Here is a 16,777-nt window from a genome sequence, read left to right as displayed (position 1 = left end):
GTGTGGGTGGAAACTGTCTCGAAAGATTAGCCTTTTGTTTTCCCCTGTCTTTGTGCTCGTTTTTGCTCAAAATCAGCAGGGCTTCCCATGCGTTTCCAACAATTTTCCTTGGTATGATATGGTTTGTGATAATGCTCACACTTAACAATCTCCTTAGCCGGATCAGATTTAGTGCGTGACCAGTAAAGCTGATTTCTCCATAATAGAGTTGAGGCGCTGACTAATCGACGACTTTCCTCACACTGAACAAGAGCATAAGACTGCTTCCAGTGTAGGAAAGGGAGAATGACTTAAGACTTGCACTCGATCTGATCGTACTCCACGTTCAAACCTGCCAAGAAGTCATATACTCGAATCTTATCAATGTACTTCTTATATGTCGCCACATCATCTGGATTAGTGGGGTGATAATCCCCATAATGATCCAACTCTTGCCAAAGAGATCGCAACTCAAAGCATAATAGTGGGCCACGATTAGTTCCTTTTGGGTAGTCTCATGAAGCTTCTTTTGTAGCTCATAAACCTGTGCATCATTCCCCAACTGTCCATATGTTTCAAGTAGTAGCCTTCCGGATTTGGGCTGCAGATGTCAAGTAATAGGTAACCCGGGCAATATTTGGATGCATGGAATTCAAAATGAATGACATAATAAGAGAGTCGTTTGATATCCATTTATCCTCGTAAAACACCGGCGTTAGTGGGTTTGATAGTAGTGCCCGTAATGTATCCAACTAGTCCTCTTCCGGCAAAGAATAGTCGGTAAGCGGATCGAGACCAGATCAAGTAATTTGTGCCGTCAAATCTTACCGAAAGAGAATGAAAAGTGGAAAAATATTCGGATCCAAAGGGGAGCAGAGTATCATCAATAGTTGTCATGTTGACAAAATTATCTGCAGATTCTTCGGTCTTCACCTTTTCAAGTAATGAAAATGTCGCAAATGCAATAGCCAAACAACCCAAACAGATCTACCTCTTTTTTTTTTTTTTTTTTTTTTTCCAGTAATGACAAATATGTCCTTGAAAAAACGGAATTTGCAAATAAATCTCAGAACTTATACAAATTTACATATAAGTCCCTGTAAAGCAAATTTACCAAAATAACTCAAAACTTGAATTCAAAACTTAAATTCAAAAATTGAATTCAAAAATTTGAATTCGAAAATCAAATTCAAAAGCTTGAATTCAAAAATCAAATTCAAACCATAATAGATCCGTTATGGTCTTTCACAGACTTAAGGAGAACAGCCCCAGTCGAAGAACCTTAATAGCAGAACCCCAATCGAAGGTTTCAGATGACTAACCAAGCTTCAAAATCGCAGGCTTCAGATGAAGAATCAGACAGAAAAAAAAATTGCGGAGAGCTGAAGCCGAAGTTGTTGCAGAAGCAGCGGAAGTTGCTGATTTCTTCTTCTCTTCTTCTCTTCTTCTTTCCTTTGTTTTCTGTTCTTATTCATTGAATCGAGACGGAACAGAATCGTCTTCTTCTTTCTTTTTTTTTTTTTTTTTTTTTTCTGTTTCAGTTGGCGACCAAGATGGTACTGAAAAACTGCCTAGAACTGAAGATTGGCGATGGGTTTGAAAAAAAATCAGAAGAAGAAGAAGGTAGGTCGCTTCCCAAATCGAATTTAGGCTCTGATGCCATGTTGAAATACAATGTTTGGCAGAATGGCTTATTGATCTATGATCTCAAGCCCTTTATTTATAATAAAGAGGAAAGTAGACTATTACAAGGAATAGAAGTTTACATGAATGCAAACTCTAATTTAACTCCTATACAAACTCTTATTAGACTCCTAATAGAATCCAACAGATATACATTATGTATACATATGTATTTAATACCACATAATTATAGATCATAGTCCCTAGACTAAACATATATTAATTTCAGAGCCATACAAGATCATTTAAGCCATGAACGAAACAAAAGTCAAAAAAATGGGAAGCTTGGAACACACCTTGCAAGAATCTTCCAAAATCCCCAAAGGAGGAGTAAGTGATGTGTTTGAAGGCTTCGACCCAGCGGAATAAGGGAGGGGAAACCCCATAGAAACTAGGACATCGAAGATGAAGTACCAAGCCTGCCAGCATAGAAGAGAAGCTTTCCTTTCCAGTGTTGGAGCTTTTATGGATTTGATCAATCAAGGTGGAGCAGTGGTGGGTTGTGAGGCGAGCTGGGGTAAAAGGGAGGCCAAGGTAAGGGAGGCCAAGGTACTTGACAGGAAAAGAACCTGGGGAGGCTAAGTTACTGACCTGCTTTCTGTCAGATTAGCTAGTCTTTTACATTGTATTATCCCAAATTGGTTAACACAGACAAGATTCAGTATTTTCTTATTTTTCAGGTATTATGTTGCCACCTCTTGATCCCGGCACATATCAACTAATATGATACAATACTTTGTCCCATACCTACTGCAATTTATTCAGTTTCCTAACTAGTAGCCTGTGTCTCCTGACATTGCAAGTGTTCCTAAAGAATGAAAACTTTATTTGTAATTTTCACCATGGGATCTATATGTAAATATTTGCTTTTTGTTCCATGACTTCTGTCTTCTAGGTTTGCATCTTAGGCATTGGTTCTTTTCTTATGATATTCTAGATGCCAAAGTTGGGTCTTTTCCTCAATGTGTTTTTATATTCCTCAAGGGATGGTAAGTTCATTTGTGTTTTCTCTATCCAGGTACACTGTCAGTGGTGATCCTCGCTGGTGCTGTACATTTCTTCTGGATCCCTCTGATCCACTATTTGTTGAACTGGGGGAGGCTTTTATTAGGGGACAGATCAAAGGTGTGCTGCATGTCTTATAATAATCTATGTTGAAGTTGGTATATAATTATTGTTATAGTTTCTTGGTGTTAATTGTGGTCTTTGTCTAGTGGTTGTGGTTACTATTTACTAGTTGTGGTTACTATGTCTTAGTTGCCGTCTTGTCTAATATTTATTGTCTACCATAGGTGGTTATAATATATTGTCTTTCTTAGTAAGGGGCGTGTAGTTGGATGTAATAACAAATGTTCAAATAGTCTTCAACCCATGATTATAGATTCTTGTATCTATAATAGATCACTCATCTATGTGGAGAAGATCCAACAAATCTACTGTAACACCATAAGCTGTCGTTTTCCTACCATCTCTTTTTCTTCTTCTACACTATCTTGGTGGTTAGGTGCTGATTCTAGGCCTGTTTTGGCCAGCCAGAAACTGAGACCTGGCTGTAATTTCACCAAGAAAGGCGAATCCAGGGAATTTTCCCTAGAAATTGACAGCTGGTTTTGGCCTTATCTTGAGTGTTTCTTTGCCTCATTTTTGGCATGTACTCTATTTAAAGGGTTCTAATCACAATGACTTAGCTACTTTGTGTAAAATATTGTTGAAAAGATAGAATTCATATCCTAATAATTTAGAGAAATATAATCAATTGACGACAAATATAAAGAGTTCTAATCTGATGTACTTAAACCATAAACTAAAGAAGAAAAATAAATTCCCCCATCTTTTTATGTTGAAAGGCTCTTCTGCAACATATTTTTATCGTCTTATATATATGGGGGAGCAAGTTATTTGTGTGAAACAGTGTTACAGAATCAGTGTCTTTGTTGTGCAATTTGTTTCAAGTGCTCTTGTCAATTGATGATGCCTGTTGGTTTTAAATTAGATGTGTCAAGTTAGGATAAGTTCTAGTGATTGTAGAGAACCTGTTTCTTGTTTGAATCTTCAAAGCACCTTGCATAATTTACAGGTTAACAATAAAAATCAAGTTTTTTGGGAACAACTGACACTTTTCTGGTTTGGATCTTCAAAGCACCTTCAATCAGCAAATGGGAGGAATGATGAAGAAATGTGGAGATTTGCAGAAAAAATCAAGGATTTTGAAATGGGGGAGGGAAGTTGAAACTGGAGAGAGAGGAGAGACGAGATCTGCAAATTTTGCAGATCTTGTCGAAACAGAGGATAAAAGATAAAGAGTTTGGTCCGTTTGCCTTGGTTGAAATTTTAACTGAAACCAACCAAACCTGAGAATTTTATTTCTCCCCTTGAGTTTCTTCTCGGTTTTGATTTAGGTGAACTTGAACCATGCATCACACTGTGAAAGTTTGACCAGAGCTTATTGATGCTATCTAATTATTACTCTCTGAGCCTGTGTGCTAATCTAGTTAGCATTATCCCTCTTTTCTATGCACTTTTTGCTATAGCATTTTTAGTGTTGTACGGTGCCCAGAGAGATCCGAGCTGAGATGGAGTAGCAGATTGCTGGATTTTGTTCCAGGACTTTTCAGCGACCTGGAGCCTTCACCTGGAGAGATGAAAATAGAAAGTGTAGTAAAGGGCCAGTTCGAATGTCTTCGTTCCTTTTAAAATTAATGGACAAGCTTTAATAGGCTGGGCTTTCTCCCCCCCCCCCCCCCCCCTGACCGTATTATAAAGGGAGTGCATGTAATTTGGTTTTCTTTCCGGGGGGGGGGGGGGATGAGGGAGGAGAGGGTGGGGGCATGTAATTGGGTCCAAAGCAGGGGTGCATGTAAAATCTGACGGAGTAAAACATGATTTGTCTAGGAGCCACTAAAAGTTGTATTTCTCACAAAGAGAAAATAGACCCCCAAAAAAAATTAAAAAAATAGTCATAGCCGAGAGGAGAGGTATGATGGGAAAGTATATTGAAAGCAAAGAAACGAGGGAATTGCAATCAATCATGGGTTATATTGGATAATGGGTGAAAGAAGAAAAGAAAGAAGAAATACTGTAGTGGTATGCCGGCAAAGAGGACAAGGGCAGTGATAACCCCTGAACCATGTGACCAATCATAAAAGGAGATAACACTGATTGGCTTCATGTCCAAAATAAAAGAAGCCAATACTATCACAGGATGCAGGCATAAAACAGAATAAAAATATATCGAGGGCCAATCAATACTCTTTTAGCCGCTTGCAGGCTTCACCAGTCCTCCATTGATGAAACTGAAATTATGAGAGCATGCAATCGGGTTAGAGATCAAATATTCAGAAAAATATCAGACACACTTAGGCATACCCATGCAAAGCCTAGGCAGGCACTCCTCCACTGCATTGACAACTATGGTTACCAGTTTTGACTTCATTATGCTGACGGAAAATATTTTCTGCGCTGCCAGGATAGGGTACGCTAAATGCTAGCATCCTCTCTTTCTGTCTCTCCTCCTCAGTCCACACATGAAATGACCTTGCTGCCCAACTATATAAAACTACTCCATGGCACACCATTGGTGTGATTATCTACGCCATTTTCTTGGAGAACCCTCGCCATTGAGCTAAAGTCCAAGAATCTTTGAGATACACTTGGATACTAAAAGACAAACAAAACAGCCACCACAGTGATTGATGACTTTAAGAGAGAAATCTTCATCTTTGGTTTCTGGTGAACATCATGATTTCATTTGTGTCTCAAACCTAATTTATACGGGAAGGTTATTTTCTAATGTTTCTACTTAATTTATTTAGTTTATTTGCTCTACAGATTGCTTACCTTCTTTTTTTTTTTTCCGGGTATGTTGCAGAATATGGTGATGTAACTGACATCTACAATTGGTAATCTTCTTTACTATTTGTACTTCTAAGGTTTTGCCTTGGATGCTCTAAAGATGATTTTCCTATGTGTAAGAAGTTTGTGATTTCTGGAGGTTGCTGGTGACAGATAATTCATTATTTGTTAAGAAGAAATTGTTTCACTGGTTTTTTTCCCTTTTTTTTTTTTTTTGGGGGGGGGGGGTGTTGAGTCTAGCTCCTCTACCAATGGAGATGAAATTTTTTAACCCATATGGTTGGATTCTTGAAACATCTCCAATCATAAAGCAAAGAAAATTTTTCGGTTGAAACAAGGATTTCGACCCAAGAAAAGGCTGAAATTTCGGTCGAAACATATGATTTTTCTTTTAAATTTCAACCCTAGGTTTCGGGCCTTATATGACATCCATTTCATCTAATTTCTTGCCTCCTACCTATTTAAAGCATAATAAACACAATGGAACTAGTATTTTGCCAAAAAAAACATTGAAAATTTATCATTCAAGTATACTAACAAATGACTAGTTCCGATAAGTACAAACTATAATGTATACAGGCATAAAATCATCAGCATACATGAATTGTTTGATAGAATGGTTACATATACAATAAGTCAACAAAATAAAATGACCAACTAGATCAAGTGATGGGGTCTCACATATATTAACTTAAAGCTCATATATATATAAAATAAATATATCATTTAGAAAATAATTATAAAAAAAGAAAAAGAAAAAATGGTAGCAAATAATAAAAAAAAAAGTTTAACAAAACACAATTATAGATCATAGTCCTAGGCTAAACGTATATTTATTTCAAGGCAATACAAGATCATTTAAGGCATGGACAAAACAAAAATAAAAAGGGGGGAAGTTTGGAACTGTTGGGTATGGCTTATGCTTTACATTCTATTGTTGCCGGAGTTTCCTTTGTAGTTGTTATGGCTTATGAGGTGTTTGGAGGAAAAAGAGGTGCTTGAAGGCAAAGGAGTCGTTGAAATAAGGTGAAAATGTGATAGAAATCAATAAAAACTAAAGAAAAACAAGTTGGAATGTTGAAATGGTTGAAATTTCTGTCGAAACCTCCGAAATGGTTGAAATCTCTGAAATTTCGGTCGAAACCCGGAACTATTCTGAAATAATTGAATTTCATTTGGGTTTTAAAAAATGCAGGCATTTTGGTCGAAATTGTCGAAATTTTGACCAAAATTTCTTCCATGTCTCAAAGCAAGATCTTCCTTTTTTTTTAGTAAATTAGCTAAATAGAACTTAACACCATTTATCATTGTTTACTAAAAAGGAGATCTTGCTTTGAGATTGGACATGTGTCAAGAACCCAACCATGTGGAATGGGAACTTTTCTCTCCATGTGGGTAGAGGATCTAGACTCTCAAGGGGAGTGTTGGGGCATGTCGGAAGCATTCCCTTATATGAAAATTTTGGTGGCAGTCAATAACAAACTTGCAATTTAGCCTAAGGGCAGGGGAGGTGCTTATATTGGTTCTGTGAGATGCATGCTTGTGAAGACTTATTTTAGAGATTCAACCAATTTGTCATTTTGGGGTTAACTTGCAAACCAAGGTGGATATATTTTATGGCTAATGCCACTTCCCAAACCTGATGTGTTGAAAGAAACAAATGTGGGAGAATGGCTTATTGATCCATGATCTCAAGCCCTTTATTTATAATAAAGTGGAAAGTAGACTATTACAAGGAATAGAAGTTTATATGAATGCAAACTCTAATTTAATTCCTATACAAACTCTTATTAGACTCCTAATAGAATCCAACACTCCCCCTCAAGTTGAGGCATGGATATCACACATGTCCAACTTGACCAAAAAAGTATAAAACATCTGTCTAGGTAAACATCAGCAATTTGATCTTCAAACTTATAGATTACGTTTGCCTTATAAACTTCCATTTGATTTGTCCTCATCTTTACTGCAACTTTATGTCTCCAAGGAAGAACGCCCAAGTAAAGAAGTAGAATCTTCAAATGTTGAGAAGACTAAATTTCTGCACAAATCTGAGGGAAAATATATTTTTGGGGTAACAATAGCTAGGGTAAAACAGCCATAGTGAAAGTTTTGATTTGTAGCAATGTTAGATCTTTAAAGGGAAAGTTTGCCAAGGGGCAATCTCCAAAGGAAGGGGAAAATTTGTCAAGATAAGTGACAATCTCCAAAGGTAATAGTGATCAAGTTCTGCAAAGGTCAAACGACAAGTCTTTTGCAAGGTTAGATCTCTGAAGGGAAGATGTCAAGTTAAGGGGCAAATCTCCAGGGTTAACAGAGATCAAGTTCTGCACAGTCAAAAAGATAGATCTATAGCAATGTTAGATCTCCAAAGTGGAAGATTGCGAAGGTAAGGGACAAACTTTCAAAGGTAACAAAGATCAAATTTTGCATAAGGAAGTCTACATGAAAGGTTTTGAATTGTAGACATCTTCAATCTCCCCCTCACGTGTAGCGTTACACGTGGGAAGATAATAACAAAGGAAATTCCAATGGGGAAACTTGAAGAGGAAGAAATTATAATGGTAAGATAAAAGTATCAGGAAAACAAATCCAGAGAAAATAACAAAATTTGAAAGGGGGTTGATTGAGCCTACGGTGCCACTAATGAAGGTCTGATATTACCGAATGGATCGGATTAGAAGATGTAGTCAAAGCAGAAGTAGATCCTCCAATCGGCTCGAGCAAATAAAGTCCATTTACCACGACCAATCTCCTTCCCCAGATCCTGAAGTAGCTAGGTAGGAGTTGGTAGGGGTAGTAGAGGAAGCAGTGGTCGAGGCTGTACCGGCAGTAGAAGACTGCATAATACGTCGCAGAGTAGCGAACTCCTCCTGCGAAAAACCAACGTCTGCAGAGGGTGTGGTGGAAACTGTCTCAGAAAGATTAGCCTTTTGTTTTCCCTATCTTTGTGCTCGTTTTTGCTCAAAATCAGCATGCTTCCCATGCAGTTTCCAACAATTTTCCTTGGTATGATATGGTTTGTGACAGTGCTCACACTTAACAATCTCCTTAGCCGGATCAGATTTAGTGCGAACAGACTGTAAAGCTGATTTCTCCATAATAGGAGTATGAAGCATGACTAATCAACGACTTTCCTCACACTGAACAAGAGCATAAGACTGTTCTAGTGTAGGAAAGGGAGAACGACTTAAGACTTGTACTATGATCTGATCGTACTCCACGTTCAAACCTGCCAAGAAGTCATATACTCGAATCTTATCAATGTATTTCTTATATGTCGCCACATCATCTGGATTAGTGGGGTGATAATCCCCATAATGATCCAACTCTTGCCAAAGAGATCGCAACTCAAAGATAATAGTGGGCCACGTTAGTTCCTTTTGGGTAGTCTCATGAAGCTTCTTTTGTAGCTCATAAACTTTGTGCATCATTCCCCAACCGTCCATATGTTTCGAAGAGTAGCCTTCCAATTTGGGCTGCAGATGTCAAGTAATAGGTAACCCCGGGCAATATTTGGATGCATGGAATTCAAAAGGAATGACATAATAAGAGAGTCGTTTGATATCCATTTATCCTGTAAAACACCTGCGTTAGTGGGTTTGATAGTAGTGCCCGTAATGTATCCAACTAGTCCTCTTCCAGCAATAGTCAGGTAAGCAGATCGAGACCAGATCAAGTAATTTGTGCCGTCAAATCTTACCGAAAGAGAATGAAGAATGGGAAAATATTCGGATCCAGTGGGAGTAGTAGTATCATTGATGGCTGCCATGTTGAAAGAATTGTTTGCAGTTCTTGGTCTTCACCCCTTCTGAAAAAACTAAAACGTCGCAGAATGCAATAGCTGAACAACCCAAACAAGTCTAAGTAATGACAAGTCTGGGTAATGAGATGATATGAGCCAATTCTACTTTCCCCCTTTTTTTTCTTTCTTTTCTTTTCTTTCTCTCGAACTATCCAATCTACCGATTCGAATCGATTCTAATTCTGATTCTGAATCCGATTCTAATTCTAATTCTAATTTTGACCAGAAAACTGAAATTACAAATAAGTCCCTAAAACTATTTGAATTTACAAATAGGTCCTAGAACTATTTGAATTTACAAATAGACCCCTGGAATTATGCAAATTTACAATTATGTCCCTGAAAATTTGTAAATTTGCAAATAGATCCCTAAAAATATGCAGATTTACAGAAATATCCCTAGAAGAATGTAAATTTACAAATTAAAGCCCTCAACCATCGTATTTATTTTTCTGTTGGGCTAATCGAAACTAAAAAACCAGCAGGTGTATGAGCAGAGTCAAGTCTTCATGATCGGCTCTTCCAGACGAAGAACAAGAGAAAAAAAATCGAAGAAATAACTCACTAATTGAAGTTGTAGAAGCAGCGGTAGTTGCAGGATCTGAAGCTGAAGCTTTTGCAGTTGCAGAAGCAGCGGAAGTTGCTGATTTCTTCTTCTCTTCTTCTTTCCTCTGTTTTCTGTTTTTATTTGTCAAATCGAGACGTTACTGAAAAACTGCCAGCAGTAGAACTGAAGATTGGCGATGGGTTAGAAAATAAATCCAGAAGAAGAAGAAGGTGGGTTGCTTCCCTAATCGAAGCGATAGGTTACAGAAAAAAAGAATTTCTGTGATGGTTGCAGAAAATTCCAGCGACCGTTGCAGAAAATTCTGCAATGATTGGAGAAAATCTGCGATGGGGTTTTGTAGAGAAAAAAAAGATCCTAATTGAACTTAGGCTCTGATGCCATGTTGAAAGAAACAAATGTGGGAGAATGGCTTATTGATCCATGATCTCAAGCCCTTTATTTATAATAAAGTGGAAAGTAGACTATTACAAGGAATAGAAGTTTACATGAATGCAAACTCTAATTTAATTCCTATACAAACTCTTATTAGACTCCTAATAGAATCCAACATGATGCTTATTACAAAGCAATCAATCATTTGCAAGGAGAATTTCGATCACTTTCGAAGTTGTGAAATGGCTATAACAATATGGGTTAGTTCTTGGTTATGCTTGGTATAGTGTTGGTCATCCTCAGTCACGATATAAACTTCTTTTTCCCCTGGCCACCCGTCTGCCACTTATTGAATAATGTGCAAAAAGAGACATGCCTTAATTTTAATACATCTCAAGACAATTTCTAGAATGCAAACATATATCCGCTCACTCTATTTGGTTCCTTTAGGAGGAATGTAGAGACTGGTCCTTTTTGACTAATTATGTTTATAGATCCATCTTATTGGAGAATATCGAAGGTGAATAGTTCCTATTGAATTACATGCATAATGATCAGGGAACAGTTTGTCCTTCATGTGCGAAGGGCAATAACAGAAAGAAGAAAAGGCCCAAGAGCAAGTCAAATGATCCTAAGGCACTGTCCAGTTTTAGTTTTCTGACCCACCCACCTTAATGTAACCCAGTTTCTGGGCTAAGACCCTCTCAAAGTGAACCAGCTAACAAACAACTAATCCCTGGGAAGTTTATTTCAAAATTTGGTAGACCACGGGGAAGGAAATAGACACAAGGTAGCTATGGGATGGATGCAGAAGTTTAGGGTCCCAACAAGATGGGATAGGATTGGGGAGTTAGGGTTTTAATTATACCCAATATGGTTTTAGAGAAGAAAATGTGAAGATTAGGGTAACAAAGATCCCTAGGTGGATTGGGTCTACTTGGGAAATTGTGTCTTGAACAGATTCCAAAATGGGATGATTGATTGCAGAAGATAATAAGATATGGTTTTGGGATATCCAGAGACACCCTAGGTAGGATGGGATGGGAAAACAATCAGATAGATGGGATGTTTAGGGTTTAACAATTCAGGGAAACTGTGAAAAGGGTTTGAGAGGCTTGCTGTTCGGGGGAAAGGGAGAGGGAAGCTTGCAGTTGGGTATTGGGTCAATCTTGATTGATTCTTGGATCTTATTCTCTCTTTCTTGATATCTTTTATTTTATTTTTTCTTTCTCTTTTCCTCTTCCCAAGCTGCGCATGATCAAGAAAGGGAAAGGGAGAAGGAAAGGAGGGACGGGGGAGGGAAGGGTTGCAGGTGGAAGAGAAGATGAGGAGGGGTTGAGGGGCTGCAGGGTTTAAGGAAAGGGATGGGAGTAGGGAAGGGGTTGGGGTTCAGTTACTTATTGATTTAGTGCACTAGTACACTCTTGGTTGCTGAAGTTGCTGTCACAAGGCTACCGCTAGAGAGAGATTGAAGAAGATTGCAAAATAGCTCACACTCAGCCATGGGGATCCTCCTTGGAACCCACAACTCCAATTTGTTCAGTCAACAATTTTATTAATCCAATCTAAATTGTAATGCTAGGTATGGAGCCTTGAAATACCGACTTCTTTTCAAGATACTTGGACTCAAACTAAATAACTAACAAACTTTGACTCTAATTGCACATCCAATTTGGATTGGGAATCCCTTGACCACTAACAACTCAACAACTAACAACTCAAAAGGGAGTCTCTAAAGGAGTAAGGACCACAAAATTACTAAATAAAACAACAGTAATCTAGAAGGAAAATAAGTTCCAAACTTCTAACTGGGACTCCCACATGGACTAAGACTCTTCTATAATTTGACAATGACGTAATCAACTGAAAAATAAAAGTAGATCTTGGTTCCCCACAGGACATAGAATCTAATTGGACGCATGACCAGACGGTGTGAAAATGATCAAAATACCCCTTAGGGCATTTGGCCGGTCCTGGCTGCCACATGGCTGGGGGGCTGTTTTGGGCCCAATTTTCAGGCCTCCTTTGGCCTACTGACCCTGGTTACGTCACAACTCCCCACTCCCACTCCCCTTCCCACCCCAAAAAAAAGAAAAAAAGAGATTCGTATGCAATTCCTGGCTTTTTCTTCTTTCTAAATATGCATATTATGAGATGTACTATGAAATTATGATTAATTGAAACCTGACTGAGACAAAAAAATAATATACCATTTGGTCTATGCAATGCAGATCAACCAGAAATTTAAAAGAGTAATTGAAAGATTTAAAGATGTAAAATGGTTGTCTCAGTGTAGAAAAAGATTGTGATAAGAGTCCCCTAGAGAGTTAATTTCAAAGAGTTAATTAAAAGTGTTCTGAGTAAATATGTGGTTTTAGTTGAATACATATATATTTGGGGTACTGATTAGTGTAACTGTATAAGAGCTGCTGGAGGCAGGGTTTAAATTGCCGGTTAGAGTCTAATTGGTGTCATAGATTATTTTACTATCCTGGCCCTGTTTTCTACTGTGGAGTCGAAGGCTACAGCTGCTAAGTTAGCTGTGCAAGGGCACTATATCTAGTTACTGGAATTTTTGGGTTGCCTGGGAATGTGATTTCCAATTTGGATTCCACCTTCTCCAACTTTCTTTGGAATGGTCCCTCATTGGAAAGAAAGATGCATTTGTTATGTTGGGATGCAGTGTTAAACCAAAAAATGAGGGAGGCTTGGGGATTCAACACAGGGGATTCAAAGAAAGAGATGAATGTAGTAGGAACCTTGAAACATATTTGGTGGATAACTTCCAACAAAGATAGCATCTAGTTCCAGTGGCTCTACTGTAGTTATCTAAAACAAGATATTATATGAACAGTTAAGATACCCCATAATTGCTTTTGGGTCTGAGAGAAGATGCTAAAATATGTCCCCACATTATTGGAAATGGGGAAGGATCTCAGATGTGGCTGGATAATTGGCACCAAGCAGCACCCTGATCAAAATATTTGGGAATGGGATGCAGTTAGGTGTAAGATCGCATCATATGGAGAACGTGGAAGGGTTTTTTATGAATGGAGGGTGGAAGAACTGTACCTGGCAATCCCCAAAACTTGCTAGGTTTTAGGAGAGACCTGAAACAAGTGGGAGAGTGTTATCTAGGAGGAAAATGATTTAGTTATATGGAAAGGAAATGCTACAGAATAGCTTCACAACAAATTCAGCAGGGGAATGACAAAGTGCTCAAGAGGTTCCCTGGTGGAAGGTAGTTTGGTTTACAAACATATTCTTAGGCAGTCCTTCACAGCTTGGGGATTTCCTAGAGATGTACTCCCAAGTCTCAACTAGGGATGATTTAGTGTGAAGGAGTATCTGAGTGCAATCAAAATGCAGCCTGTGTTGGGCTGGTATTGAACCACCTATTCTTCCAGTGTTATCTTAGCTCTCTGGTGTGAGGATGCATTTATGGCAATCTAACTAAGGAGCGGAGAAAGAGGATTCAGTTGTGAGAGGTAACCCTATGGATGATGAACACATTTGTGTCGAGTGTATCAGTTGGAAGCACAACAACACTTGTTTCTGTTCAACCATTCAAGACATCTGTACCGAGAGGAACTTCAGGATTTTCTGTAACAAGTCAAGGTCCAAAGAACAAATTATAGCAGCAATAGTAGGTGACATTCGGAAAAGGTGAGCAGCCAATCCCATTGCATGTGAAAAATCTGACAAGTGGATTTTACAAGTTCAGTGGAAGTCTAAGCTGCCCAGCGCTTGTTCCTGGTTGATGTCTCCTCAACATACGGTTGCCTTACACTGTGATGGGACTCTGAACAACTCAGCGGCAGCTTATGGAGGTTTAATAAGACATGAAGGGGGAGTTCCTGTTCTGGTTTTTGCAGGTAAGGGAGAACAACTTCTGGTATTAGCTATGGAGATGAAAGCAATCTATGAAGGCTCAAAGGTCTGCTGTCTGTTCTATCCAATCTTACTCCAAGATGCCAGTTCACATTATTAAATGGGAGGATCTAAGGGCTTTGAGTATTCCAACCTTTGGAAGGGGAATAAGTCAGGAGGCAGCTAATCCTTCATGCAAGGGAATTTGTGCATGTGTGGAGGGAGCATGGTACGGCTAAATTATGCCATATCAGTAAGTACTAAAACAAAATGGCTTGTGAGATGAAAAAATGCAATATCTCGGTGAAATTTCTGTAAATAGTTACTGAAATTTTGGTAATTTCGCTGAAGTTTCAGCGAAATTTTGGAATTTTCGTCGAAATCTCAAAAATATTGATGAAAATTTGAAAATTCCGAGAGGTTGTATGGTATGGGGACTAATGGCTATGGATATGAAACTGGTGAAGCACATGGTGGTTTATTTGCTGATTCCAGTAATGTGTCTATATATGGATATGGAGATGGATCAGGTGCATCATTTGTGGATATCCATCAGGACCAACATAACTAGTTATGCCAATTTTGTGACTGTGTCACAATCCATCGTCATAAACACATTCCCTTGGGTAGGTTATCTACCTAATGTTGATGATGCTACCTATAGAAGGGCAGTGACAGACTACATGGATAACTTTATCCGTTCCATGTCATGGTCTATTTATATTTAGTACTCACTCCTCCATGACCTAGGGGATGGATTTAGCTTGACACATACTTGTATTTTCGTTGTATCTTAATGAAAATCATAGTGTTGTCTTGCATACTATCCATATTTGCATGTTCGAGACTTAGAGATTCGCTCGCATACAGATGGGCATGTGTCGATTAGATTTTAGGCAAAAATAATACTTCCCTTGTGTTGAATGACCAAGTAAGAACCAACCTTTCTCAAAAAAGGAATGGCATTACGGATTGCAAAATACCCATGATCTTCTCCGATGATCTCCCTCTGTCCTATTAGCCTCACTTACGATGACTTCCATCTCTCCCACCTCCGCTACCTACCCCCATTATGGCCACCACCACCCCTATCCCTCCGAATAATCTTTCACTGCATACCTCTGTTCCTGCTTCACCACCGTTTACTTCCTTGAACTCTCTTTTCAAACCCCTGCTTCCTCTTGCCCCCACCCCCTAATTGCAATCTCTCCTTCATACCCCCTTCATCTGAATCCCCCATCCCTTTGGTCAGATGCCCTTCCTTTGCTACTGGCCTTGGAATTCTCCATTGGAAACAAGTTGTTCTAGGACAATTCCTTGGCCCTTGTCCCCTTATTGGTATCATTAAGACTTCTCTTGCCAAGCAGTGGAACTTGGTTGTTTCCTTGGATACTTCCGTCATTGAAAATGGTATCTTGTTGTTCAAAATTTCTTCTGCCACCTGTAGAGTCAAAGTCATTGAAGGTTCTCCTTGGTATGTTGGGAAATCTTTGATTTTAATATAACCCTAGGAACCCTCCATGCCTCTCCGCAGGGTCCACTTCAACTCGCTTTCCCTATGGATTAATCTCCCTGGTCTTCCGCTGGAGTTTTGGAATTGTGAATGTCTCAGTCGTATCGGCTCTACGTTAGGCCGCCCTCTTCACTCTGATATTGTTGAGAAACACGATATTGGTAGAATGGCTCAATTGGTCAGTGTGATCTCAAGCCCTCTTTTTATAATAAATTGAAAATAACAATATTACATAAATACCCGCACTTGGGTAACAAGAAATAGAACTTTACATAAACAAAAACTCTAATAGAGTTGAACTTCTAGTAGAACTCAACCCACACTCCCCCTCAAGTTGAGGCATAGATATTAGTCATGCACAACTTGTCTACAATAGGAAGGAAATCTCCTTCTTTCAAACCCTTTGTGAAGATATCTACCACTTGGTCTCCAGACCTCATAAAAGGCATGCAGATAAACCTTGTTCCAGCTTTCCTTTAACAAAAAACTTGTCAATTTCAAAGTGCTTAGTTCGATCATGTCGCACATGATTATTAGCAATACTAATAGCAGCTTTGTTGTCACAATATAGCATCATAGGACTTGGACTCCAATATCTTCTAGCAATCCTTTTAACCATAGTAGCTCACAAACTCCATGAACCATAGCTCTATATTCAGCTTGATACTGGATAAAGTTACCACATTCTGTTTCTTACTTCTCCAAGTAACTAGATTACCTCCAACAAAGGTATAGTAACCTGAAATTGACTTCCTATCTGGAGATCCAGCCCAGTCTGCATCAGTGTATGCTTCTACTTTTAGATTATCAGTGGGTGACAAAAGTATTCCTTTTCTAGGAGTTCCCTTCAAATACTGTAGTATTCTGATAACAACCTTCATATGAGCTAAATATGGATCATGCATTAATTGACTCACCATCCCCACGGCATAAGTGATGTCTGACTTGGTGTGGGACAAGTAAATAAGCTTCCCTACTAGCCTTTGGTATCTTCCTTTGTCCACTGGTTCTCCCTATTTTTCTTTAAGTTTAGCTCCAGCTTCAATAGGGGTATCAACTGCTTTACACCCCAACATTCCCACTTCTGATAATAAATCTAGGACATACTTTCTTCGGGATAGGAATATACCCTTCT

The 16,777-nt window shown here is 38.7% G+C and overlaps 1 protein-coding gene and 1 non-coding gene across 2 annotated transcripts in view; both read left to right on the top strand.

Moving 5' to 3' along the window:
• The window catches only part of LOC149001675 (alpha-N-acetylglucosaminidase-like), a 92,792-nt gene that overhangs the window by 43,232 nt on the left and 32,783 nt on the right, over positions 1-16,777 (top strand). Inside the window, exons 8-9 of the mRNA XM_089136841.1 lie at positions 2,681-2,787; positions 5,531-5,561. Coding sequence (XP_088992967.1) covers positions 2,681-2,787; positions 5,531-5,561 — 138 coding nt within the window. The remainder of the gene's footprint in view (positions 1-2,680; positions 2,788-5,530; positions 5,562-16,777) is intronic.
• LOC149001676 (small nucleolar RNA snoR116) lies at positions 4,048-4,140 on the top strand. The gene has a single exon (XR_016170571.1). It is a non-coding gene; the product is annotated as a small nucleolar RNA snoR116 (small nucleolar RNA).

The sequence above is a fragment of the Hakea prostrata genome, chromosome 10 (genome assembly GCF_041222555.1).
Source record: "Hakea prostrata isolate BN-2017 chromosome 10, UWA_Hpros_2, whole genome shotgun sequence".
NCBI classification, from domain to species: domain Eukaryota; kingdom Viridiplantae; phylum Streptophyta; class Magnoliopsida; order Proteales; family Proteaceae; genus Hakea; species Hakea prostrata.
Note: the sequence above shows the minus strand (reverse complement) of the source record. Positions and strands in the feature narration are given on the sequence as shown.